The 25,681-nt window shown below is 39.5% G+C and overlaps 1 protein-coding gene across 1 annotated transcript in view; it reads right to left on the reverse strand.

Annotated features, from left to right (window-relative positions):
• LOC148160774 (receptor tyrosine-protein kinase erbB-4-like) overlaps positions 1-25,681 on the reverse strand; it is a 109,810-nt gene that overhangs the window by 10,951 nt on the left and 73,178 nt on the right. Inside the window, exon 3 of the mRNA XM_088008199.1 lies at positions 17,140-17,291. Within this exon, the coding sequence (XP_087864325.1) occupies positions 17,140-17,291 (152 nt within the window). The remainder of the gene's footprint in view (positions 1-17,139; positions 17,292-25,681) is intronic.

Here is a 25,681-nt window from a genome sequence, read left to right on the forward strand (position 1 = left end):
TTTTTGGAGTATTTTTGCTTGGCTTGATTCAAATGATCATTTTAAGAGTTCTATTTGTATTAACTCTGCTTATCTTAGTCTGATATTAAAGATCGGATTAAAGGAAACAAACTTGTTCACAGCTTCAGAGCTGAAACCAAGCTGAAGATGAATGTTTTGTTTCATCTCTACATACTTTCTTGTCTTTATAGTAAATCCTTTCAACACAGGCAGCTCTCTTTGCCTTTACAAGATCCACTTTTTAAGCAGACACTGTGACTGACAGTTAAAAGTCTGCAGTCTGCCTTATTCCATGATGGCTTTAAAACCATATGGTATTATAATCTGCATTAAATATTAGAAGCATATCTAAACAGAACTGGCATTTTCTTGCAATGACTTCACTAATTCTTAGACGGTTCTGTCGCCTTGTTCATCAATCACTGTAAAAAAAACACAAAAAATAAAACACCTTATTATAAATAATAAAACCTAAGAGAAGCAAATAATTGTCCTCATTGCTTTGCAAAAGCAATTAATTAATTAAATTGTTATGTAATATATAAATGAGAAAGTCTAAGTTGTTATGATGCAATAAAAAATAATTTTTAGTTACTCTGATTCCACTCTTAATAGAAAACCTGTTGGAGGCGCAACACAGAAAAAAATTATTTTTATTTAATGAGTTCGACCCTCTTTCTAATGTCGCCCTGGGATGCTGCCCAGTTGGTTAATTGTAAAAATGATCATGATCATGATGACCTCACTATTTCAGTGTTAACATCTTCATCACTAAGCTACAGTCAGAGTGAGTACTGTAAATGTATTGTTCAGCCCTGAAAAATATTCAAAAATATCAGTAACACCACTGCATCCAGGCAACAAGTTTAATCCCATAAAGAGCAACCAATGTGTGTCGCTTGTCCTTCCCAACTCTTTAGTCCTTGGCTAGCTTTAGCTAGCTGACGGGCCAACACACAAAGTTAAACATGTTGGAGATAAATACAGGAAAACCCTGGAAGAAAGAGGCTGCAGAAGACTAGAGACCTTCCAGCAGAATAACAGTGTTTTCTTGATTTAACATGCTAACATGTTAGCTTTTTATCTTCTACCTCATTTATTCGCTTTTATTTTCATTCTCTTCAACACCTGGATTACTGGTTGCCTAAACTTTTTTCAAACAGCACCCAGGAAACAACAATAGTGGCCAGAGATCAAAAGCAGGAAATTTCTAAAGTTTGGAGATGAAGTTTGCACAGAAGGTGGAACACAGGGGAGATATAGATTAACACATAATTAATAGGGCACCTGTTCCTGTCATCTGGATGTCAGGAAGAATGGAGAGAAGACAGAGATATGAAAAAGAGACGGAGGAATGGGAACACCACGGGAAAGAAACAAATTTAATGACACCTATATAAAATACAAGAGATGGAGCTCATGCTACGGCCATTATGACTCATTTACATATAGAGCCCTTTGCCAGCGAGTCAAGGAGAGTGCAGCGGTCCATGTAAGCCTCGGCATGTTCCTACTCCACGCAGCAGTAAAGTCAGCGGGTAGGAAGGGACATGTTTACATTCTGTTCAATGAGCTTCGTGAGAAAACACACACATGCGGTCTTTTGAGCCGGGAGCCTCAGTTCAGCCTGCAGAGAGCATGTGAAGTTTTTACATCCAAGATCTGAAGAAGTCCAGAGAAATGAAGCAGGAGGAGGAGAAGAAAAAGGTGTTGACTTTGAAACGAATAAATATCCAGATGGATGAAATGTCACTGCAGTGAAAGCTTGGTAAAGTTTTTTTTTTTTTTTTTAAGGCACATGTGAGGAGAGATCTCAACTTTCTGCCAATTGTACTCCGAGGTATTCATGTAAAATCAACAAAGTGCAGAATAAAGCTCTTGAGATAAGGAGGAGATTTCCCTCACTTCAAATGAAAACGACATCAAACATGTGAGAGGAAGTGAACCCACACACGACTTTTCATGTTCAGAGTGGCTTAAATTCCCGCCGTATTTAAGGTGGTTTAGATCCTTGACCAGCAACTTTTAATGGCAGCCTACTTTCTTCTTTTAAGGCTGCTTTTATTCACTCATAAATTTAAAAGTTTGACCCTTTTGTTCCATTGGAATTGGAGGAAAAAAAACAACAGTACAAAGCGTAAAAAGATCTTTAGCCGGTTAGAGCTCATGTTATGAAAGTAATCACGAATCCTCAAAGATAAGAACAAAACTGGATGGAGAAAAAAAAATCTGTTTAAGAAAAAACAGACTTTGTTATATTTTTAACTCTTTCATATCAGGAAAATATAAAAATTATCCGATCTTTACAAAAACAGAAGTAAATACATGGCAACTGAGCTCCTAAAAACTATTATTATGCTAGCGCTAACATTAGTTCCATATCGCATCCTCTTGTTGGATGCTAAATTGCCTATGGTACATAATTCAAATGTATCAGTTGGAGCATGATGAACTTTGCCCTGTGTCAGACCATGATGCTAATGCTAACATCAGTCTCATGAGATCTGTCAAACAACTGAAGCTTGATCATCAGCAGAACATTTTATTCACAGCTTGAAGTCTAACTTCCAGACTGGAACCTGATCAAAACGTTGTGGTGAACTACAGGTCAATAAACTGAAGCAACGTTGCTAAGAACAATGGACTGAAATTCACATAAAAATATGAACGCTTGTGTGAAAATGTACACAATTTTAGATTTACTCGATTTCAAAAAATGTAAACTCAGATTGCCCAATAGACTTTGATTTGTGGGCCCAATGAAGTGTTTAAAACTTTTTCATTTTGCATTTCAGCCACTCGACGTGCCGCTGAACTCACCGAATCCCTCTCATACCAAGACATGGACACGATTTAGTTTCAACACTCCCAGCTAGCGTCGACAATCACTTTAGGTTGACAGCGCTGCTGTGTAGAAGTGTGTATGTGGGCTGATATCCAGGGGAGCGCCTCCAGCATCTGCTCTGCCATAGGCTTTCGCCGCTGATACTCATCGCCTCCGACAGCCCGACAATCTCATATAGGCCCGCTTCACGATCGCCGTCTGCGTTGTCAAGACGCATTTACGGTCAAGAGCCTGATTGTGAAATTAAAAACTTCCAAAGGGGGCGGGGGAGGAGGAGGATGGTTTGCAGGACATTAGGAGACAAAACCGAAACAATGACAGAGCCGTACGGTGTCTGAATTCGGAGCTGCAGCTAACAAAAATAAAAACACTAATGCATAACTCATGAGGCAAGCCTGTTGTAGGAAGCCAGCAACAGTGGAGTGGAGTATCACATTATGCTGTTGCCTTTGGGGACCCTACATAATGCAGTTATGTGACAAAGCTTGTGTACATCACCCACAGGCTGGCTCCTGCTTGCTTGACAGTGACTGTCGACAAAAAAAAGGCAAGAGCCACGTTGTGTCCGACATTACCGAGGTCACGTAGTGCTGGTTTCAGTCCCTTACATCTCTGAGAGAAACCCAAACGGCGGCGTTGAGGAAGGGTCCGATGAATCCATGTAGAGGAGAAAGAGGGGCCAGTAAGGCCTAATGTCAGCTCATTCCACCAAGGAGAAGAAAAGGTGCTTAATGGCCCTTCCAAGTGATTGATGATTGGGCCCTCTGCAGAGGTTGGATGCAGCCATAGGAAGACAATGCAAGACTTAGCTTGGATAATAAATTCATGTCAACGGCAAAAGAGACAAAAATGCATGAATTCCCAGCGAGGAGAGGATGTGAATGTATAGAAGCAAAATAGCGGATTCAGTTAATGATTGTGTTAGAAGAGGCCAGTGGGGACATAAATCACATTTCCCCTCACATGGGGCAGCACACTCTTACAATTCTCCTCTTCTATTACACAGACGTTACCTTCATACCAACCATTATACTCTTTGCCCTCCAACACACTGAACATTTTCACACAAAAGAGAACATGCATGTTAACTCACAAAGTCACTTTAAGATTCAGTTAATATTGTTTTTTCAGTGCTGCGGACGATGTCACCTCCGATTCTAGAACGTTTTAGCTCCAACCAGAAAACCACTGGACATGCTAATCACTATGCAGCTAACAATGAAACACCCAAACACCAAGGTCTGTTGTTCATGAATAAACGTACGATACCGCAGGTCACTGGTTTTTGACAGAGAGGAGCAAAGAAGATTCTCACACCAACTCTACATGCCTGGCAGCCATTTTGGATTTTACAATCCAAAATCCAAAACTCAGGGCTGCTTTGAGCTTAGAATCCAATTATCTTAGAGGCACATTTTTCTAGTTGTGATAATGAATTTGAAACATAAATGGCAGAAGATACAATCCAGCCTGCAAGGGAAAGCTTCTTTATTTCGATTGACATAAGGAAGACAAAGCATAGTTAGCTACAAAGTTAGGAGTTGCTATTTAAAGTCCAGAGAGTGGAAAATCAACTAAAATCTGAACTCAGATTAAAAGAAGATGTGTAAAAACATTCAGTCTTTACCCTGGTGAACCATATGCATTTCTATATACGCTCATTTTCTTCTACATTGGCTGTTTATTTTCGTCGGCACCAGACAAGAAGACCAGAAACAATTACCGACTATTTTCCTCCCTCTTAATGAAAAGCAAACTGTAGAATCTGCAAACAGCAATTCCATTTTGTGGCAGGTAACCAGGAAAGCTGCGTGACTGATTAGAGTCATGTCAGATTTGATCAGTCTTGTTTCTTTATAAAACCAGTGCTTATAAAGCAGAGGGAAGGTATTAGTCATCTTTTTCGCAAATGATTTTGGCATCATTTGTAAGGCAAAATCTCCATACTTTATTACCTTGGATATTTTCCTCGCATTTACCTTTTCATGACCCACAATTTGCGTAAGCTCTGATTTTCCAGGCTTAGTCATGCTCTAGATTATGACGTTTAAGATATGCAACTCAGCTGTGAGCGTCTTTACATCTTAATGCTAAAAGAATTTACATGGAAGCCAAGAACGGCTGAGTTTCATCATCTGGAGCGACATTAGTCATGTTTCCCTAAAGAAAGCAGGTTTTACTTGATGAAGAGGAGGATCAGTGTCTCTGACACCACTTGAAGACATCACATCCACATTCTTTCTGGGACGTCATGACGATTTCTTGGCTGATCCAAACCTCCAGCTGTCACTTCCTACAGGAGGCCACTGGAGGGCAGCGGACTCGTCGTCATGGCGCTACAGTACCTTATCCTGCTGGGAATAGTCATCAGAAGATGGTAACACAAAGATCTGACATGTTGGGGTTGAAATGAGGGCCCAAGGTTTACCCCTCAGCATTACACCTCCAACACCAACCTGATCTGTCAATACAACGCAGGGCAGATCCAAACTCTCATGTTGTTCATGCCAGATTCTGACCCTACCACCTCAGTGTCACAACAGTGTTGGGTATTATTGAACTGGACACAAAAATGAAATGGCATCAGAGTTCAATTCCACATTCAAATATCTCAAAACAAACCGGACTTTCTAGAGAAACAGACTGGAGTTGGATTAAAGTGGCCTTAACTGGAATGGTGGGAATGGTGTAGCCCTTAACTCCAGGTTTGTCCAACCCTGGTTTGGTTTGAACTGGCCATGGTTTCCTGTTCTTCCAGTAGTTCTGGTGTTTCTGCTGCTGTAGCTCATCTGCTCCACAATCAATATGTTGTGCATTTAGAGACAATATTCCACATGCGCTGGTTGTAACATTCAAGTCAACGTTGCATTTTCAGAATCTCAAACCAGTCTGCCCTTTCTCCTCTGACATCAAGTTTTTTCTGTACTGCTTTTTAATGGATATCTGATTTTTTTCTTACCATTCTCTATAAACCAGAGACATGGCTCAGGCTCTTCTGCTGCTCTTGAACTTAAATCATCTTCAAATAGCTCTTGGATGAAGAGCTATTTGTGTTAAAAAGCAATTAAATAAATATAAAGTGATGCACTTCACAGTTCATTAAGTATATATCCACTGAATGATTTACTGCAGTGCAACAAGAGCTAAATAAAATTAACAGATTACACCAAAATCTCTATGCTTTAAATCACAAATCCTCATGTAATTATAAATGTTGAGATACGTAAACAAAAAGCTGCCCGTTGAGTGTATTTATAACTTCACCAACCTCCTCATAGACAAGATGGCCTCTAGATTCATAGGCACACTAAATTATCACCACAAATCGGTGCAAAAGCAGAGAACTAACTTATAGAAGAGTTGTGAACCAGGAAGTGGTTTATGTGTGTGTGTCCTCCATGTCGGACGTGGGATCAGCCCCAGAGTTCACCAGGCTGCAGCATCAGAATCAATAAAACGGATAAATATACCGCTGGGATTTAGCGGAGCGGGCCTCCGCAGGCCACCGCTTCCTGACCTCTGCCTGTAGGTGGCAGTGGCGGTCACCGCTTCCCCTGGAGGTGTCCACACATGACGGGTCCAGAAAGTTTACAGTTTGAAATAAATAGATTATAAAAGTGAAAATGTTTTCCTTTGTGAACAAACCTGATCCGGTTTAATAATACCTGGAGCTAAATGTCATAAATATTCGAAGAAAAAAAATGATCTCTGTAATTTTCATACTATCAAAAGCATTCACCCCCTTTGAATGATTAATCCTTGTATTGATTTTAAACATCAGTCATGATCAGCAAAATGTTTTTTTATTATTAAGGTAAATATTTTAATTTCATTTTATTATTTAATTGTTTTAATTGTAAGGTTAAAGGATTTTTAAAGCATTTTTTGTTCTGTCAAACAATGATTCAGTGAACATATTAGAAGTTTTCTACATTTTAATACATATTATAACAAATAAATCTATTTAACTTCCACTAACAAATGATGTGCTGCTAGAACATGAAGAACCCAAGCCTTACCTACAGGGAAAATGAAAGAAAATCACAAACAATAACTGCAAATTATTTTTGACCAAGACAATCACAGAGGATTTTCTGAACGCAGCCGTCTGATTATGCGACATGAATGGCAGAACACTGCATCCATATTTGATTAATATGTAGATGGCAAAACGGGAATATGAAGAGGATCAAACAAGCGAAGAGCAACACAAAGAGAAGGTGACAGACAAAACCGAAGGGAAGCGAGGTTTCTTGGTGTGTCGCCGTCACAACTGGAATCTCCCCGACTCCGAGAGGCACACGTAGAGAATCTGCATATCGCGCCCATGGGCTTGTGATGCGGAGATGCACATGGAAATACACATGCTCCTTACAAACACGCTCTGTGTAAATGCCACTGGAGGAAAGAAGGAAAAAATGTGTTCCTTCTTCTCAGTGTGTTTTCTGCAGAGGAAGATATTCTGAAACTCTCCTCATGAATGAGTCTGTGGCTGCGATGGCGTTTTTAATATCTGCAAAAAGGCCAAAGATGCTAACGTGATCCTCTGGTACAGATGGTGGGAACCACTAACTGAACGTTAGCAACGCTAACCTTGTAGCACTACCCATTAATATTAGATCCACTAACGCTAAAAAGCAACATCAATGTGATATTATAATTCACAGTAATAATAATCATATTCACACCTCCATTTTATGTTTTCTATTTGGCAACAAAGTTTTCCACGTCATTAAGACGTTTCTTATTTTAATTAGCCAGATCATATATTCAAGCTCTGGCAGTCAGATGCTTCTGTAGGTTTTTATTAATATCTTGTCCTTATTACATTTTTTCCCACCTTTTTGTAGATATTCTAAAACAAATTATAATGTGCATGTTGCAGTTTTCTAAATTTGCCTCCATATTGAATTTGATTGAAATGACCTTAAAATAGAGAAACAATACAATGAAGGACAAACCTAAATGCTGAAACTGCTAACCGCCCAAAGCTCAATGAATAAATGAACATAACTTAACAAAATAACCACATTTTAATGCTTATTTATTCAATCAGGATCCAAATTGTTATAAACTATGTTAATTTGATCATTTTTATGGTGCAACTTAATTACAGAAGTCAGGGAGTCACTGTTATTGTCTACATCTCTGAATATTTCTTCTTAGATCATTACCATATGAAGGATAAAAGACTTTACACCAGTAAATATGCATAATATTTTTTGCATGATCTTAACATGGGAGTTAATATGCAAACAAAGTCCTTAAACAATCAGTGGAACGTTGCTGAAGAAGTTCAACTCATGCTGGGTTGAACGTTGGGAAACATCCAGAGTTTTTCTTATAAATCACTCAGAGTCCCAAATTCTCTGGAGATGTCATAAAGATGCAATATGCATATATCCTGCAGCTATGATGAGCTGCTTTAAAAATGATCTCAGAGCGCTTTGGAAACGCAGCCAGACGCGGAGCTGTACAATCCTGACTCTCATAACAGAAGTATTCATGAGATGTGAGATGTGACGGTCTGAAAACGTTCGTGGAAGAGAGATGAGAGACGCTCTATTATTTATTTGTGTTCGGAGCTGAAGCCTTGTTCCATTCAGACGTCTCCAGCTGCAGATTACATGCGGGGACTGTTTGTCCTTCCCAGCTTTTCACGTGGAAACCTTCATGTTTTAGATTCCTGACAAATCAGATTCCAGGATTTCACGTTCTTGACATACATGGAGATCTCTAGAAAGATTCATTTAAACCCTGAGTCTCATATGAAACGCTGAAACAACTTTGAAGCAATGTTCTTAAAACTTATGTCGAACTTGGGAAGTGAAATACTGGAGAAATGTTGCTTTTTATCCAAGAGTTTAATTATCTCAGTGCACAGCATGCTTTCATTCTTATTTGTGCGTCATGACTAGAGCATCTTCTGCACAGCTGCTAGTCTTCAGGGGCTCAAGAAAATCAGAGAAAAGTTTCTGCTCCAGAAATCCCAGGGAATGTTGGAAGTCGGACGTTTCCAGAGCGGATTGTTGAAGAGTGAAGACGATGCAGACTTGATCAACACGACGAGGAAGTCGAGTGTTTTCACCATAAACTGAGAAGATTTCCAATTAACCAGCTCGCCTTGCAGACATAACCCCAAGCTATAAAAACATCCAAAAGTTAATTTACCTTCCAGCCTCTACCTAAAGCTCATCTCAACGAAAGCTTTGTACTTAGCCCTAATTTAAAACTAAAAAAATAGTTCAGGACATGCGAACAATCAACATCAGTCTGTAGAAGACGCTTTCTACTGTATCAATGCAGGTTAAGGTATGGTTGGTAACTGATTAAAATAGACAGTTATGAAAATTTTAGAGATTCTCAATTATTTATGTAATTTATTTAATTTATGTTACTTTTTTTTAATGTGTCCAACAGATTTACTTTAACAAGTACGACAGATTCACCATGATTCTCCGTTTGACGTTTATATGAAACTATTAGAAATTGCTTTGGGTTTAGTTCACATGTAATGATCATGGAGACAGAAAAGAGAAAAAAATAAAAAAGGGAGAAATGTGGGGGGGAAAGAGTAGAGGAGACCTAGACGGATGGAGAGAATACATAATACCCTAGAAGTCTGCGTCTACACCTGCAGAAAGAGAGAAAAACAGAGAACTGAGACGCTAAACATTCAACCACTTCTACAACATACAAGAATAGTGAAAAATCGCCATGTGTTATCTGAAATAGTGTTTCCTGAGGAGGCAAAGGACACTTTACGTTGACACAAACTGTGAAATTTTAGAAAGAAAGTGAAAGAGAATCAACTTGGTCAGTCGGTTGCTCAACCTTCCGGTCCATTAAGTCTTTACTTCAGGCAGAAACTAGCTGAACAGCAGCTAACAGGAAGCAGGTGAGGGAGACGAGCGAAGGACAGGAAACCAGAGCGCTTACCTGTTCCTCCTGGCCCCCGTGCATCTGCCACCATAATTTGCGATAATGACGGCGTCCCAGCAGGGCCACTCTGCGCCGAGTGATTCGGAATTGATTTAGTGCATTAATTACGCCCCTGCTACGCCGGTGTCACGGACAATATTCTACAATTTGATAAGCAAAAGACGCGCCGCGGGATCGTTTTGATGAATTGCCGGGGTTCGCTTTTATGGCCGTACCTTTTAATTTAACGGTAATCACTCCCCCCCTACCCCTGTACACACACCCCTAACACACATACACCCCTCCCACCACCACTGAAGAAGCAAGGCTTTAATTTCACCTCGGAGACCTCTGCTCTGCACCACGTCTGCTTTGATCAAGCAGACAGAAAAACCAATCCTCAACACACACACACACACACACACACACACCGCTCCAAACCGCAGGTTGCGTGCTCGAGTTTTTCTGTTGATCCACAGACACACACATGCATGTTTCCATGACATGTGTCTGATTCTCTTGCTTCCTGCAGAGGAGCAACATCTCTCTCTCTCTGTCTTTCTCTCTCTCTCTCCCAGCGCTGCAGGCAAAACGAGAAGGAGCCCAGTAATGAGCAGCAGCCGGGTCTCGGTGGTACCACCTACTTGTCCACCCCCCTGAGGGCAGAAAACACCCCAAAACCCCCAAACTGAAGAGATGCAACTGCCGCAACACCCCAGGCCAAAAACTGACAGCTAATTGTTGCTGGTTTTGAAAACGCAGCTCCATATTTACATCCCAAAATTCAAAATCAATAGAATTCTTCTTGCGCACTCTAGATTATTTTGATAACTTTATTTATTGTTAGGTTTATCACTTTATGTTCATTTCTTGTCTAGTAACCATCAGTTCATAGCAAAACTGATGATTAAGGAAAGTAAATACAAGCGGAAAAATGAATTTTACTGCCATATTGTTTACATTTATAGGTGAAGATTCTCAGAAACCACCAGATGATAGCTGGATTTGAATATGATTCCCATGTAGGACAGACAATAGAAGGCAAAACTGATAGAATAAGGAGCAGCAGGAGTTGCATCAGCATTACCAACAGTAAATGCTGGATGATGCAGGCTGGTTGTACTGTTGACCTGCAGGCCTGTTGGCCGTACAGATGTCCCAGTAAATAAAAACAGAATTGGGCCCTTCAACACTGCCGAGACCCAAAACAAACCCGGGAATCCACCCAGGACTGGCTGACGAGGAAGGGACATTGAAAGGTCTGGGCCTATTCAAAGCCCAGATCTTGATCTCACTGAGATACTTCAGCTGACCCTCAACAATCTGTTTCACAGTTTAAAAAACAATAAAAAATAGAATTCCAAGTATTTCCTCAATTTTTAGAGAATTGCTTGAAAAAAAGCAAATTACAGAATTTTCAGCGTTTCAGATTGCCTTAGCTTGTAATTTTTTATAATTACAATGACAACAGAGAAAAAGGGCTTCATTGTCCACTCTCATCTTCATTTGAACAAATTTCAGATATTCTGGAAACAAAGCTTCACATGAAAACCGATGAGCTGCAATTAAACAGCAGGTAAAAAAAAGCGAAACAAAAGAGGATGATGTTTTTCTTTTCTTGGACTTACACGCCGTCATTACCCAACAATTAGCGCGCTAGCAGCAACACGGGGACGCGGCGCTGGGATCTGACGGGTTAGCTGGCTGGCACGTGCAAGGGCGTTCGTTTCCCGCGTCAAGAGATGTAATTATGGTGATGCCGCCGGGCGCCAACAACCTCCCATTTCAGCCGACAGTCCCAACCATTTATGAGCTCCTCCACGGGTTCAGAGGCTAATGAAACGCCGTGATCCACCCCAACGCAGGGTGTAGTGGGAGGGGAGGCGTGAAGAGGCCCTGAAGCGGACATTGTGCATTTGAGGAGCACAACGGTGTGAAACATCCACAAAGAGCGAGAACAGGAGGTGAACGGGAGCAGCTCTTGACCTCCGTCTCTACACCGCGCTATCGGCTCTGTCTGCAGGGAAATGGCCTCTGTCGCTTCAAGAGGAGCGCATCCAGGTGAAAGTTCTACTGGCTGGACAAACCCAAACCAGCAGGGATAAAGTGACTGGCAGGAAGACCAAGAAGTTGGTTTACTGTCGCAAAGCAGAGACTTAAAGATGGTTATGGAGTCAATTTCTGTCTCCTAACACAGAATCTGCCACCCAGTACCTGATATCAAGAAGCAGGTTAAACATTTCTGTTTGTGTTTGTTTTTACAGTTAAGCCTCCATAACTACCCTGTGTCATAACCTGCCTCACACCTCTATCGCAACACAAGTACTTCATGGTCAATCGTTCCTCTGTTGTCGTTGAAGCAGAAATGGTTCCTCAAATTTAACAGCAAATACTGTAGAGTTCATCACCATGCAGCTACTGGGAGTTCTTGTTTGATCGGGTTAAGTAAAGGGAAACCAGTTGGTGATTTTCACACTTTTCACATTGATCTGATCTACCTGATTCCGATCTTTTCACTCCCCGCACCCCCGCAAAAAACACGTCTGCAGTCTGAAAGGCCATGTCACATTTTATGCGACTCGATGATGTGAGACGTGCGATCAGGAGACGATCTGGTCAGCATGCTATCAGCTCTTTAAAGTCAATCCATAGATGGCGGCGTGTGGCGTCTAGGTTCTTCTTGCATTTGTTAGAGTGATCATGCAGAAAAATTGTATTTCTGCAAAAAATCAAAATCGACCATCAAGAGCTGCTGGATGAATGTAGCCAAAGACTGGACCCAAAGAACCGGATCAGGCAGAACCCTGGTTGAACACTTTCTCTAATTCGTCCCCTTATGTTCTGAAATACCTCTAAAGTTTACATTTCTGTGAGTTTTCTTCATGTTTTCCTCAACCTGAAAGGCAAAGTGCAAAGTTGAAAACACTGAATGATGCACTTCTCCTTTTCTTTTCTGAAGCAAAAAGATAAACGGTAAACATTACTGAAGGTCAGACCGGTGAAACGAGTCTGACAGACAGCTGCCTGAATTACTGCCTGAGTGGAAATGAATGACATGGAGCCACTCTGGTAAAAAAGAGCAGACTGATCTGATGAGCTGAGTGATCAGTCATTCTGACTGACGCAGGTCTCAGGACGTCCCAGCAAGGACAGGAAGTCAGGAGGTCAGGAGAGGAAGCAGGAAGAACCCAGAAATCATCAAAAGCAGCTGATCCTGAAAGGTCATGACCCCAAAAACTGCAGCTTCCAACATGGAAAAGCCAAATGTCTTCTGGAGAAAGATCTTATGGTGAGATTAGACAAAGACCGACTTATGTCATCACGTCAATGGTAGTGGCAGCGTCATGCTGTGGGACTAAAGAAATCCTTTATTTGTTCATTTGATTTCATAAATAAGCGTTAACTGTTACTCTGTGGCTGATGTTTCTACAGGAAGAAAGACGGAAATTTCACCAAAAAAAATCTGTGAGAAGAAAGAAACAAGGAAGGATACAGGAAAAAATGGAGGGATGCAAAAGATGGATTAAAGGAAGCAAGGGAGAAAGGAAAGAAGAACAGACATGAGGAAAAAAAGAAAAAAGGAACAAGAAAAAAGCAAACAAATGCTGGACATAAGAGGAAAACAGGAAAAAGACTAGAAAGGAAGGAAGGACATGAAGGAGGAAATAATTGTTCTCCAAAAAAAGGAAGGAAGAGAAGTGGAAGAAAGAAGAAAAAGCAACAGAAAGAAAAAAAGAAAGAAAGGAGAAGGAAGAAAGGACAATAAATTGAAGGAATAAAGCAAAGAAGTCAGGACACAACCTTTAGATAAAGAGATAATCTATTGTATTATTTATCATTCCTAAACTTTAGACAGTAGATTTAACCTCCTTCTCTCTGAGTCCTGACTGTAAACCTGAAGCTGGTTTACAGGAACGTGTCGCTTTAAGACGTCTCTTTCTTCTTCTCTGGTCCTCCAGCCACGGAGGAACTCCTCTGCCATCAAACACCACAGAGTTCTGCAGCCGCCATCTTTCCTCCTGTCTCCTCCGGCTGCTGTTTGCAAGAGATAAGCTCAGCAAAGTGTGTGTGTGTGTGTGTGTGTGTGTGTGTGTGTGTGTGTGTCTTTATGTCGACACTGAACACACACCTCCGGAGCTGTGTCATTCATCTCTCCTTAGAGCTGCCCCACCCAGAGAGCCAAGCGGGTGGAGGCGGGCTGCAGCCATGCACTTGATCACCTGTTAGCCTTTAGCAGCTTTACTGGGAGCTTTCTACAAAGCGCTAAAATCGCAGGACAATTTTAACCAGGTTGTGACTATTTCTTAAATTCTCTACTTAAAGTTAGACTGGATAGGGGTTCTATAGTTTTTAAACCTTCGTTTCGTGTCCTCCTCCTGTGTTGGGTTGGCTCGTCCTCCTGTTGGCCCGCCAGTTGCCAGGCTGTCTTCACACTCCAACTCTATCCAACTCTTCCTTATGTTTCCTACACGCCTTGTTCTTGGTCTTCACTCTCGAGCCAAACTATGCAATGTTTATATTTTCACACCCACTGTGAATTATAACAGAGCGCGGTGATTCATATGCGACGATCTGATCATCCAAAGACATTGTGATTCTGAAGATTCAAAACATGGTGTGTATGAACTGATATGTTGTCGGTCCATAAACATGGACGGACAGCACAAACACTAGAGACGCCTTCTAAAAACACACAGCTGCCTGTTTTAATAGTGCAAACACCAAATATAGCTTATTATGCATAAATACTCCCAGTGGAAACCATATTAGCAGAAGCTAACACCGACAGTCATCCTTATCGCTGCTTTTGAGGGATTAGCCAATCAGCACAGAGAATTAAAAAAAAAAGCTGACTCCACAAATAGTTGGAATTTCTGCAAATAATCTGTATTTACTTAAAAAGAAAAGTTTAAATTTTTATCAGTAAAAGTTTGATGCTATGCTAGCTAGGCTAATTCGCCATTACTGAGGTAGGTTTCTGTGACGTTTTTTCAATAATAGTTGTTCCCTTATAAGTGCAAATATATGAAAACTGAGTAGACATGCTGCCTTAGCCAACATTAGCAACAACTCAACCCTTGGTAAAATTCTGACAAAATTTCAAACACTGTTGTCTTAGCATGCTTTGTGGGCCCAAAAGTGGCTGTTAAAAATAATAACTGTTTCATATCTACAATCCTGACCATTAGCCACTTGCAGTAGCATTACCATTGTAAATATGCTCAGCTCTCATGAGCAGGTAGTGTTTACCTGGTTTTAAAATACCACTTTGTCCCCTCAGAGAGGCTAACCTCAGCAGGGCTTTATGGTGACACGGAGCGCTAAGCTAGCTGTGCAGCGGTGGGAAATCTATAGTCAGTCTAAATGTCAGTGCCCGGTTTTCCTCCAAGCTCTTTTCTTTAAAATTCTCTCCTGCCTCCTTTAAGCTCTCAAACATTCAGATCCATGCAGATAAAAACACACAGCCTGGCGGCAGAGTAGCTGAAAATTGTAATTTTAGCGCAGCAGCTGTTTTCTTTTTTTTCTCTCTCTCTTTTTTCCCGTCTGCTGTAAAAGCGGCATCCCTCCGGCTCCTTCCTCGCTGCCTCCGCCCTCCGTTTGTCCACATCCACCCGAGCTCCTGCGGATCCATCCAGAGACAGCCCATGGCTCAGGAAGTGTCGAGATGTGTTCGAGTTATGAGTCTCGATTTTGAACTTTGCGTGAACCGTCACACTGCAACTTGAGAACATTATGTTAAAGCCCAGGACCGGCAGACAAGGAAAGCCTGGCAGCAGCGCAGAGAGAGATGAAGAAGTTCTGACTGTGCAGCTGCGTTCAGGAGGAAAGTGTGTTCCCCGATCATGTGTTGTTCTTTTTTTAGCCTAAACATTTGATTTAAAAGAAGTATAAGAAGCTATAGAAGCTGTCCTTTAATTGCAGCCGTTAGGGTGTTGATGGAATCAGTCTGGTTGCTGGTGACCAGCAGGATGTTTGCAGCTCCAGATCCGCCTCACCTCTTTCACATTCATTTAACGATCCCACAGATGCCTAATTGTTTCCCTAATGATGCCGAGTCTAATGGGACTGTTTTTGCTCTTCATTTGATAGTGCTGGCCCAGTAATTAGACTGCACCTCACTTCATTAAACAGCAGGAGGGGAGGGTGGGGGGGGAATTGGGTTTAGGCCTCGGTGGCGAATGCAACAGAAACACACCGAGACCCGACAACAGGAAGCAGCTTCTCACCCAGAAGGCGGAGCCTCTCTCTGTGTCTACGACGTCACACGGCGTTTACGTCCTGGAAGACACACGGGGCCCATTTCACCGCTCATTAAAAAAACGCTTCGCTGCAGATAAGACTCTCAAGCAGCCGTCCTGAATGCAGATGTCTCCCAAAGGAATCAAAGACTTGATGTGGAACCAGAACCCGTCTAATTCCTGGACGGCTTGATCAGTGGATGTTGGGGGTCAAGACTCCAATTCACTCTAATCCGTCAGTTTAAAGAGACAGTAAATATTCTGACGTCAATGTCTGAGTTGGAAGACTTCAATAAATAAATCAGACATGTTCTGTTGTTAATGTGGCATTTAGTTAATAGATAAATAGATCAATTTAACTGATCAAAATTAAAAAATGGTGAATGAAACATCTGGTTTCAACTATGAATACAATCTAATATATTAAAATATGAAAATGAAATAGAAATGAAGAACTGAATAATAGAATAAGGCATGAAAACTACCAGAATATATAAAATAAAAGGTTGTTAGCATTAGCATGCTAGCTTAGCATATTTGCTTGTTTCTAAACTGAGATTTAACAATAATTGTCTAAATCTGAAAATGTATTTGATCATTTAGGAAAATAAAATGTCACAGTTTGTTAGCATCATCGAGTTCAGTTGGTGTAGTTAATAAATCATTAAATTAATCTAATATTAAAAATTAAACCTATGAAGAACACAAGAAGCTACAAATAAAACAAAATTTGAGAAACAATATTAAAATGAAAGCATTTGGAGACAACTAAAGTAGCAAAATAATACAAGATGCAGACTATATAAAAAAGAAAAAAACATTTTGAAAATGTTTTTCAGGCAAATTCAAACATTTGTGGAAAAAGAAAGAAAGATTATAAAATAATTAAGTTAAATAAACCACTCAAAATATAAATTAATATGGAAAATCTGACAAAATGACTAAAAAGTAAGAGTTGATTCCTCTAAGCAAAAATCTGCACCCTAAAATGTTCATTATGTTATTAAATATATGAATGGTAAATGAGTGCATCAGAGCTGCTGGCCAGCAGCTGGTCTCTGTCCATGGTGCTGAACACACAGCTCCCCTCTCAGCCTGATCTCCCTCACAGCGACACAGAACACACACTCCTACCTTCAGGAAGGACAGGTTGCGATTTCGGTCGATGCTGGTGATCTCCAGGTTTCCCATGACGACCTCACAGTTCTCGTAGAGCTTCCTCAGGGTGCGGTACTGCTGGTCCAGGTCAGACAGTGTGCTCAGCTTGTTCTCCGTACCCGGGCAGACTGGACACAAACGCACAGAACCAGGGACAAGGTTGAGATGACAAGATTTACTTGAAATAGTAAATATATATATAATTAAACTCATGGTTATATCCTCCTGACTACCAGGAAAAAAAATATTGTCCAATCACCATTTTTTTTAAATCCCACATTCTTCGTAAGGTAATAAAAGGTTTTATGCACTTACTTTGTCTCGTCCCATAGAATGTGTTATTACTGATGAACACAATTTTTATGTATTAGAAAAAGATACGAACAAAAGTCCCACCCCTTCATATGTGGTATCATTGAAAAGCCCTAAATGTCCTCTCCAGATACCAAAAGGAATTAATTCAGTAGAATGCAGGGAGTGGGAGATATTCAAGTTTAGAAATGTCCTCTACAGAGGACAAAAATGAACTACTGGTAGTCAGGAGGATATAAATGTGAGAAATGATCCAAACTAAACTAAACACGTTTTGCTGTGCGAACATGAAATAAAGATTTGGAACAAATGAGGAGGCCAGAGAGCAAGAACAAGTTCTGAATGGTGCCAACGCATAGACAACAAGGGAGACAGGACGGATGGGACCCGAAGGACAGATGGGACCCAACATACAGGTGGGACCTAATGGATGGATGGGACCGAGATGATGGAAGGGACCCAAGAATTGATAGGACCCAGTGGACAGATGGGACCCAGCAGACGGATGAGTCCCAGCGGACTAATGGGACCCAGAGAATGGATGGGACCCAAAGGGCAGACAGAACCCAGTGGACAGATGGTTTCCAGAGAATGAATGGGACCCAGCAGACAGATTCCGTGCCCTACAGTTTGCCTGTGGGACCGCCGAATGGTTTAATCAAAGTTTCTCAGATTGTGTTGATTGACCTTTTCAGGGGTTTCCTCTGAGAGACTTCACTGATGGGATTCCAGAACTTTGAGAGTTCTGGAGATGGAGATGCTTTAAGGAGACGGAGCCTCTGCTTTACTGAGGATCATTAGTTGCTTCGCCTTCATATAGGAGGACCTGGTGACTGTAAACTGGATCTTGTCCAGGATTATTTAGGCCAAAATAAAACATTTATGAATCACAAATCTGACGTGTGTGGTGGTTGTGAAGTGGTGAGGAGAGACGCAGAGGCCCAGGTTGTGATAAAGATGATAATAGATTTAATGAAGAAAGCTCAACAGTCCAGAACAGGCGGCACAGCAGAGTTAGCACACAGCTAATTACCGGTAGCAACTGAAAAACTAAGGACTGAAAAAGAGAGCTAAACCAACACAGGACTTTACAGTTCTACTGTGATGGCAGGCAGACAAACGACATACATTTGACAAGGACCCAACAAGAGACAGAGACAACAGGTGGACTTAAATACAGGGAGGATAATCAGGTAACTAGACACACCTGGGATCAATCAACGGGGAAGACGGAGAGACAACAGAGACCCACAGGACAGAAACTGAACACAGAAAACCTTTAAAAATAAATACACAGAAACACGGATCATGACAAAATCGCTTTTTATTCATATTATGTGATGTTATAACTTAAACAGGATTTTTTTTTAAATTAACCGTTAGCCTTCACATTCAGAGTGAAAGCAAATAAATGCTTAAAATATGTTTGACTTTTTAAACTGGATTCCAAAATAAATCAACCTTTTAAGAAACATTCAGATTCATTGAGTAGATTATGGAACACTCCCTGACCCACATTTCCCTAAAAACTTTTTCGTGCTAAATAATTCACGCCAGAAAACGTTGAATTGAACAGAAAATCAGATTTTCTTGATTATTCGAAGAGAAAAAAGTGAAGAAATGCAGCGGCCTGTCCTCTGCAGCGCTGCTGATGAATGAAAGACGTTTGTCAGATGCAGCAGCTACCTCTGTAATTAGTTCCTCCTGTTTCCAGCCCTTATGGGTCCCCCCTCAACCCAGAGACCATCTGCTTGGTTCAGTGTGTGTGTGTGCGCGTGTGTGTGTGTGTGTGTGTGTGTGTGTGTGTGTGTGTGTGTGTGTGTGTGTGTGCGTGTGACTGCTCTGACTCAAACGGCCCATTAAAGTTTGTCAGTGGTTCAACTTTCTCTAAACGCAACGCGTCGTTTTACAGTGTACAAACTGAGGCACTGGGACGTGTTTATTTTTTTATTTATTTTTATTTTCTCCAGGTTTTCATATTTATCTCCACTAACAGCTGAAAAATATTCTGCCTGTTCATGAGCTTGAAAAACATATTCAGTTTTATGAGAGTTTCCAGTTTTTTAGGACTAAAAACCCGTTTCATATCAGAATCAAATGTTTGAAGGCAATTATTGTTGCATAAAATAAAGACAAAAATTGTTTAATGTAACTTTTTAGATTAAATGAGTTTAAAATCAGTAATTTCATCCTGTTTTGTAGTGATGATAGTTCTATTGTTTCATTATCTCGCAATAAGAGTAATTTTCTTCTGATTATGTTTTGGGTTTCACGTGATTTAAAAGTAATTTACTTTAATATCTGAATATGTCAACGGATATTTGTCCTAATAAAGATTTAATTGTTTCATTTTCAAGCTAATGAATGATATTTTTTATGATTAAAGTTTCATTATCTCACCATTAGGCTTGTTTTGTGCTGATTTAAACATGAAATTATTTAATTATGTTGTATTTATTACATCATTCTGTATCAGCAAACGTCCTGTAATCATAATCATAAAGATATTTTAATTTATTTTCAAGGCAACACATTAGTATATTATTATTTTCACTAATAAAAACTGTAATTATAATTCAATGTAGAGTTTGTTTACATTTCATAATATGCAATATTTCAAATTTTTTTGTGTTAAAGTAATATTGTGATTATTCAGTTTTGACATCATATTAAGATAAAGGCTCATTTAATTTGGTCATGTTTTTAAGTCTCCTCAAATCTTCCCATTTTATTGACATAATTATGATTTTTTTTTTATTTAATCATCTCAACACATTGAAGACATTTTTGCGGAGATAAATTATTTACCGTATTATTTAATCCTAATAAAGCTTATATTGGTATTTCTGTCATCTTAATTTCTCTGTCAGTCTTTTTTGTGGTTTTTGATTCATTTTTTGATTGTTTTGAGATAAATTTCCTTTGAATATTATCTATAATCTGCACAAAACATCCTGATACATTTTAATACATATTCGGTATATATTTTTATTTTATTAACCCCTGGATGACAGAGCTTGAATAAATCATGCAAACTTTATCTCATTATTTTGAGGTAAATTTTGTAATGTAAATATTAATTTCATTATCTCATCTGCAATGTTTGTTTTTTCCCCTAATCATTTATCAGATATTTTTTCATTGCACTTTGAAAAAAAACACTGTATAAAAACATCAAAAGAAAAAATACTTTTTTTTTTTAAAGCATTGATCTTATATTAATAAGAAAGCAACACAGTTCCTTCTTCATAAGAGGTCCAGACAGCCAGATGGGAAACGGATTGAAGCTCAAAATATGAGAAGGAAGGAAGAACATCTATCATTGTCGTGCGCTAACATGACGGAGCTATGCTTGAGTTAGCTCAGGAAAACATAAACATATTTCATCATTTGATCGTATGAAAAACTCGTCCTTTAGTTGTTGTTTTTTTTTTTTTTCAGACAGCTTCACGTTTCATTGCAAGTTATACGCAGATGAAATGTCAATAATATCAGCTAAAACCCTGCATTTTATTGAAAAAAAAAGCAAAGTTGTGATGTTTTCACATTTATATTCTCTTTGAAAGAGCTTGTTGGTCAGGGTGATTCGTCATGTTTTCTTTAGGCAGCATTAAAGGAGAATAAAGAAGCTGCTGTTCGTAATTCAGATGGGATTTCAGCAGCTTGACATTAATTCCTTTCCTCTTCTCACAGCGTTCTGAACATATTCATGGCTCAGTCGGTTTAAAACGCTCAGAATGCAGTTAAACACCTGGCCTCTCCGAAAGGCACAACATGTCAACATTCTGAATTCATGTGCATTTCACAGACGTACACTTTACCTCAAATGTGAACAAAAATCAGCATCACATCATACCATCATTTATTCTTATATTAAAAATCATTTAGGCTACTCTCCACTGCAGTATCCATTAGTTTAGGTAATGATTTATTCAGTTTTGTAACCACAAATAGTCAATCTGTAATTTAAAACAACAATATAGCTATTAGTTTGTTAGCTAGCGTTAGCGTTTTTGCTCAAATTGTTCGTAGCATACAAGACAGAGTGAGATGTTAGCTTACAAGCTAGTGATAGTTATTATGCTAACATTCAAATTATTGTCGTCATACTGGTTAATGTTAGCATGCAAGCTAATGTTAGCATTTAGCTAATATTTTAACATATTCTCAGCTAAAAGCTAAAGTTTTACAGATGAAATGAAGTTAATGCGAATCAACAAGCAATTGTTAGCGTTTTCAATAGCATTATTGTTTTAGCTAATTGTTGCTAACAATTTGTAAATATAGTCTGTTGAGTAAGTTAATGTTGGCCAACTTGCTTGTGTTAGAACGCAGGATAATCTTACCATTTTGGCTAACTAATGAAATGCATTTTGATTTTTGCAACACCGTCTCCATGTGAATTTACATATTATACATGGTTTGAAAGCTCAGAATCTTGAGATTCCAGTGATGTAAGTCAGTCAAGGATACAATCATAACTGTAGAAATAGTAAACGGGTTTGTCTAACCATATGTAATGTAAAATAATTTCCAACTAATCTTTAAAACCTTGAAGAATATCTTTTTACAACCAAAAACATCAGATTATTGTTCTCCAGTAATAGTGTATACATATTTAAATATGTAAAGCAAACTTGTTGATTAAATAAAGTAATTTTAAACCTATAATCTAACTTAGAATATGTGGTATAACTTTAAAACTGATCTTCAGGAACTTTTTCCTCTAGTCTGACTGAGAGCTCCAGCTATTTTGCAAAAAGAGCAAAAAAAAAAAGGAGTCAGTTTCTGGATGATTAAAACTGGCAGATGTACTTCAAAAGCTCCACCAGAAGACATCTTATTTGGAAAAGTTTTGACGATTTCATTTGCTTGCCTTCGATTTTGCAACAGCATGTTTATTTTTTTTTATTTTGCCTGAGAGAAAGACGCAGAGACAAGTTGAAGCTTTTCTTACTCCGTTCTGCCGATTCTGTCAAACATCTGAACCATTTCAATGATCTCAGACAAATCAGTATTTAAAAATCAATCTTTGCTCTTAGTTGTTCAAATGATGTCATACCCGGGAATCTGTTAAACCCGCGTTGGTGACCTTTTAATACCCAATCATGACCTTATATGTGTTAACCTAACAGAGTGTGAGATGTTCTGATGAATGTTGTCTCTGTTTCAGTTAGAAAGGAGAGCCACTGCCGAGCTGAACTTGGTCCCACATTGAACCACATTGAAAGCTCATAAACTCCCATATTGCTTTATGGATCGTTGGCTCGGCGAAGATGAGCGGCTCCGTCCGCTCGATGAGCCGCGGTGCTGCCGCTGCTGCTGGTGCAGGGTGTTTGGGACAGGAAGGCAGGAAATAGAAAAAAAAAAAAAAAAGGACCTGGACAATGGTGATAAATGAGATCTGCTGACCACACACAAACAGAGAGGCGAGTTATGAGACACGTCCAAACACGACAGGAAGTCCAAAATAAAAGAAAAGAGTCCGATCAATACGTGCGTGTGCATGAGGATTTATTTTTCTATCTGTGTGCGGAGATGAAAGGTTAGCAGGCTTCTGTAATAATCTGTTATTAAAACCTAAAACTGAGTGTGTGTGTGTGTGTGTGTGTGTGTGCGTGTCGGCTTATGTCTGTGTGTCCTTATAAAACATCACTGGGGAGAGGTGAAAAGTGAGGGGAAAACTGCTCTGAAAAGCCAATATCAGACACATATACACACACACACACGCACACACACACCCCGATTTGGGGTGAGACAGCAAGGTGAAGCCAAGCAAAGAAATAAATCGAAATAGAATGAAGCAAGACAAAGAGAGAAAGACAACCTTGTGTGTGGGAGACATTAGCATTCACAGCGGCTCTCTGTACTGTAAACGCTCTTCCACAGAGGCCACATCCATCTGACGCAGCTCTGCCCAACTTCTTGTTCCTGCTCTGCTCAGACATCACTTCCTGTTCCACGTGGTTCATTCATTAGCTCGGTGTGGTGCAGGTCGGTGAACTCAAGAGTTTTTTTTTTTTTTCTGGTATTCCTAGAGATTTTTGTGCCGGGAAGCTTCTCCAGCAGACGTGTCTCCGGGTCTGGGTGACTAAATATTAGCCGACATGAGATCTGGGCTCAATTCCAGCCCAGAAACTCTAAAGAAGCGACTTTGTGCAGAGATAATTCAATCTATTTGTTACTTAAACTGCAGGGAAAACGTCCCAAGTGTCTGAGTGATAAACAGCCGGCATGCTGCTAAAGTTTGCAGCAATGAGTTTTTAGCAGCACAAAGGCCAGACGTCTACAGACGCTGTTTCCTAATCTGCTCCTGGGAGGGACGGGACATTTCCCCGCTCTGATGCAACGCGTTGCTGCAGACAGCAACGCGCCACAGTCTGCTGCGGCGCGTAGATCTGAACGGAGGTTTGTTGAGATAATGTGTGATCTGGGAGGAACATGACTGGAGTGAAATGGCAGAAGTCCCATCGAAGCAGGAGACATTTAATTACTTTTTTATTATTACAAAACTGACTTTACGACACAACGAACAGTCTGACGTTCCCGGATAACTTTATTCAGAAAATCACCTTTCACTCGCGCCTTACATTATTCACATCCACAAGGGAATACATTTATATATTACATTTTATTAAGCTTGTCATTTTAAATTCACATACATTTTAAATATGTATTTTTTCTATTTCACTCCTCCTACCTCCCAAACCATAACATGTATACTAATTTACTTTAATATTAGTTGTTTTGTCACTAGAAAAAAACTGACAAAAAAATAAATAAATAAAACTGTTTAATTGCAGAAATGAAGAATAACGTGGAGGTACCTGCAACAGTTTAGGGTCCAAGACCAGTTTAAGTTCTTAAAGGAACATGCTAGAAAATGTGTTTATTGTACACTAACACATCTCAATGAGCTACAGTATCACTACTGCTGTAATTAATTCAAAAACAAACTCATATGCATCCACTACAGACTAATATCATTCAGTGAAATGACTAACACTCTAAGAATATTCCATATAATACGGCCGGCTTTGGGTGAGCAAATTATTCTAACAGTTTTTCCTTTCACCAAACTTTCTATTATTATGCTTGACTACAGCACAATGGACATGCATTCATCGGCCACAATAATCAGAATTAGCATTAGTATTGAAACACATGACTCTGTGTAATGAATGTGTAAAATATGAGGTTTTTTGAAAGAATTAGCCTCCAAGATGAAATGCTGCCTTTGAGTGTTCTACTAGCCTAGCTCAGCTCAGCAAGCATCTTACATCTAATATAGTTATGAATTTCTAAAAGGCGTTCATGATGTTATTGGATCAGATGGTTAACATCTCCCTCATTTCCAGATCGGTTTCTCTTTCTGAGAAGTCACTTTGGATGAGTTACTGATAAGTTTTCAATAGCGTCTTAATTATTAGTTTAATCATAAGGCAGATGGGTTTGTACAGCACTTCATTTAATATACAAGTTGAAGGAATTAAGTTGGGGGAGACGGAGAAAGCAGAAAACATAGCATTTTATGCATAACAGCAGTTTGTTTGAGTTTGTTAGCCTGCTGCTAACAGACATGCTAACAGCCTTTCAGTCTGAACAACATCACACCAAAGCCCCTCAAGCCTCATGTTGGACCCCTAGCTCAACAGTAATTAATGTGATCTTTGGGTGAATTAACAGATTTTTATCAAATATGTGGAGCAGGTGATTCATTAAGATCATTTCTTCTACATTCACAGAAAGGTTTTCGTAGTGACCTGGCGGGTCAGAACAAAGCACCATTAAATTATTACCATTGGCAAAGCAAAAAAAAAAGAAGAACGACGAAACAAACATTTATGTTATATGCAAATAAAGTAAAATGTTATGTTATGATAAAATCAAACACTTCATTCTATGGTGTCCAAATGTTTTGCCAAATGGCCCAACATCATCAAATCAAGATGATCGTTTGCTATGATTATTTTGTACCATGTAACATTTTCCATTTCAAAAAGATTTTTATTTACCAATGAAATTGAGGCACTGTTAAAAAAAAGTCTCCATGTGCATCAGTAGGCTGTGCTGTGGTGCTAAATATGAACCATGGATGGGTGGCGAATGGCCCCTAAACCGCATTTTGGACACTTTGCTTAAAAGACCTGAACACCTAGCATGACACTTTACATGCTATGCTAGGAGTTGCAGTGCTTACAATAAA

This window comes from Poecilia mexicana, unplaced genomic scaffold (genome assembly GCF_051168715.1).
Source record: "Poecilia mexicana isolate PSO_F unplaced genomic scaffold, ASM5116871v1 scaffold_2, whole genome shotgun sequence".
Classification (NCBI taxonomy): Eukaryota; Metazoa; Chordata; class Actinopteri; order Cyprinodontiformes; family Poeciliidae; genus Poecilia; species Poecilia mexicana.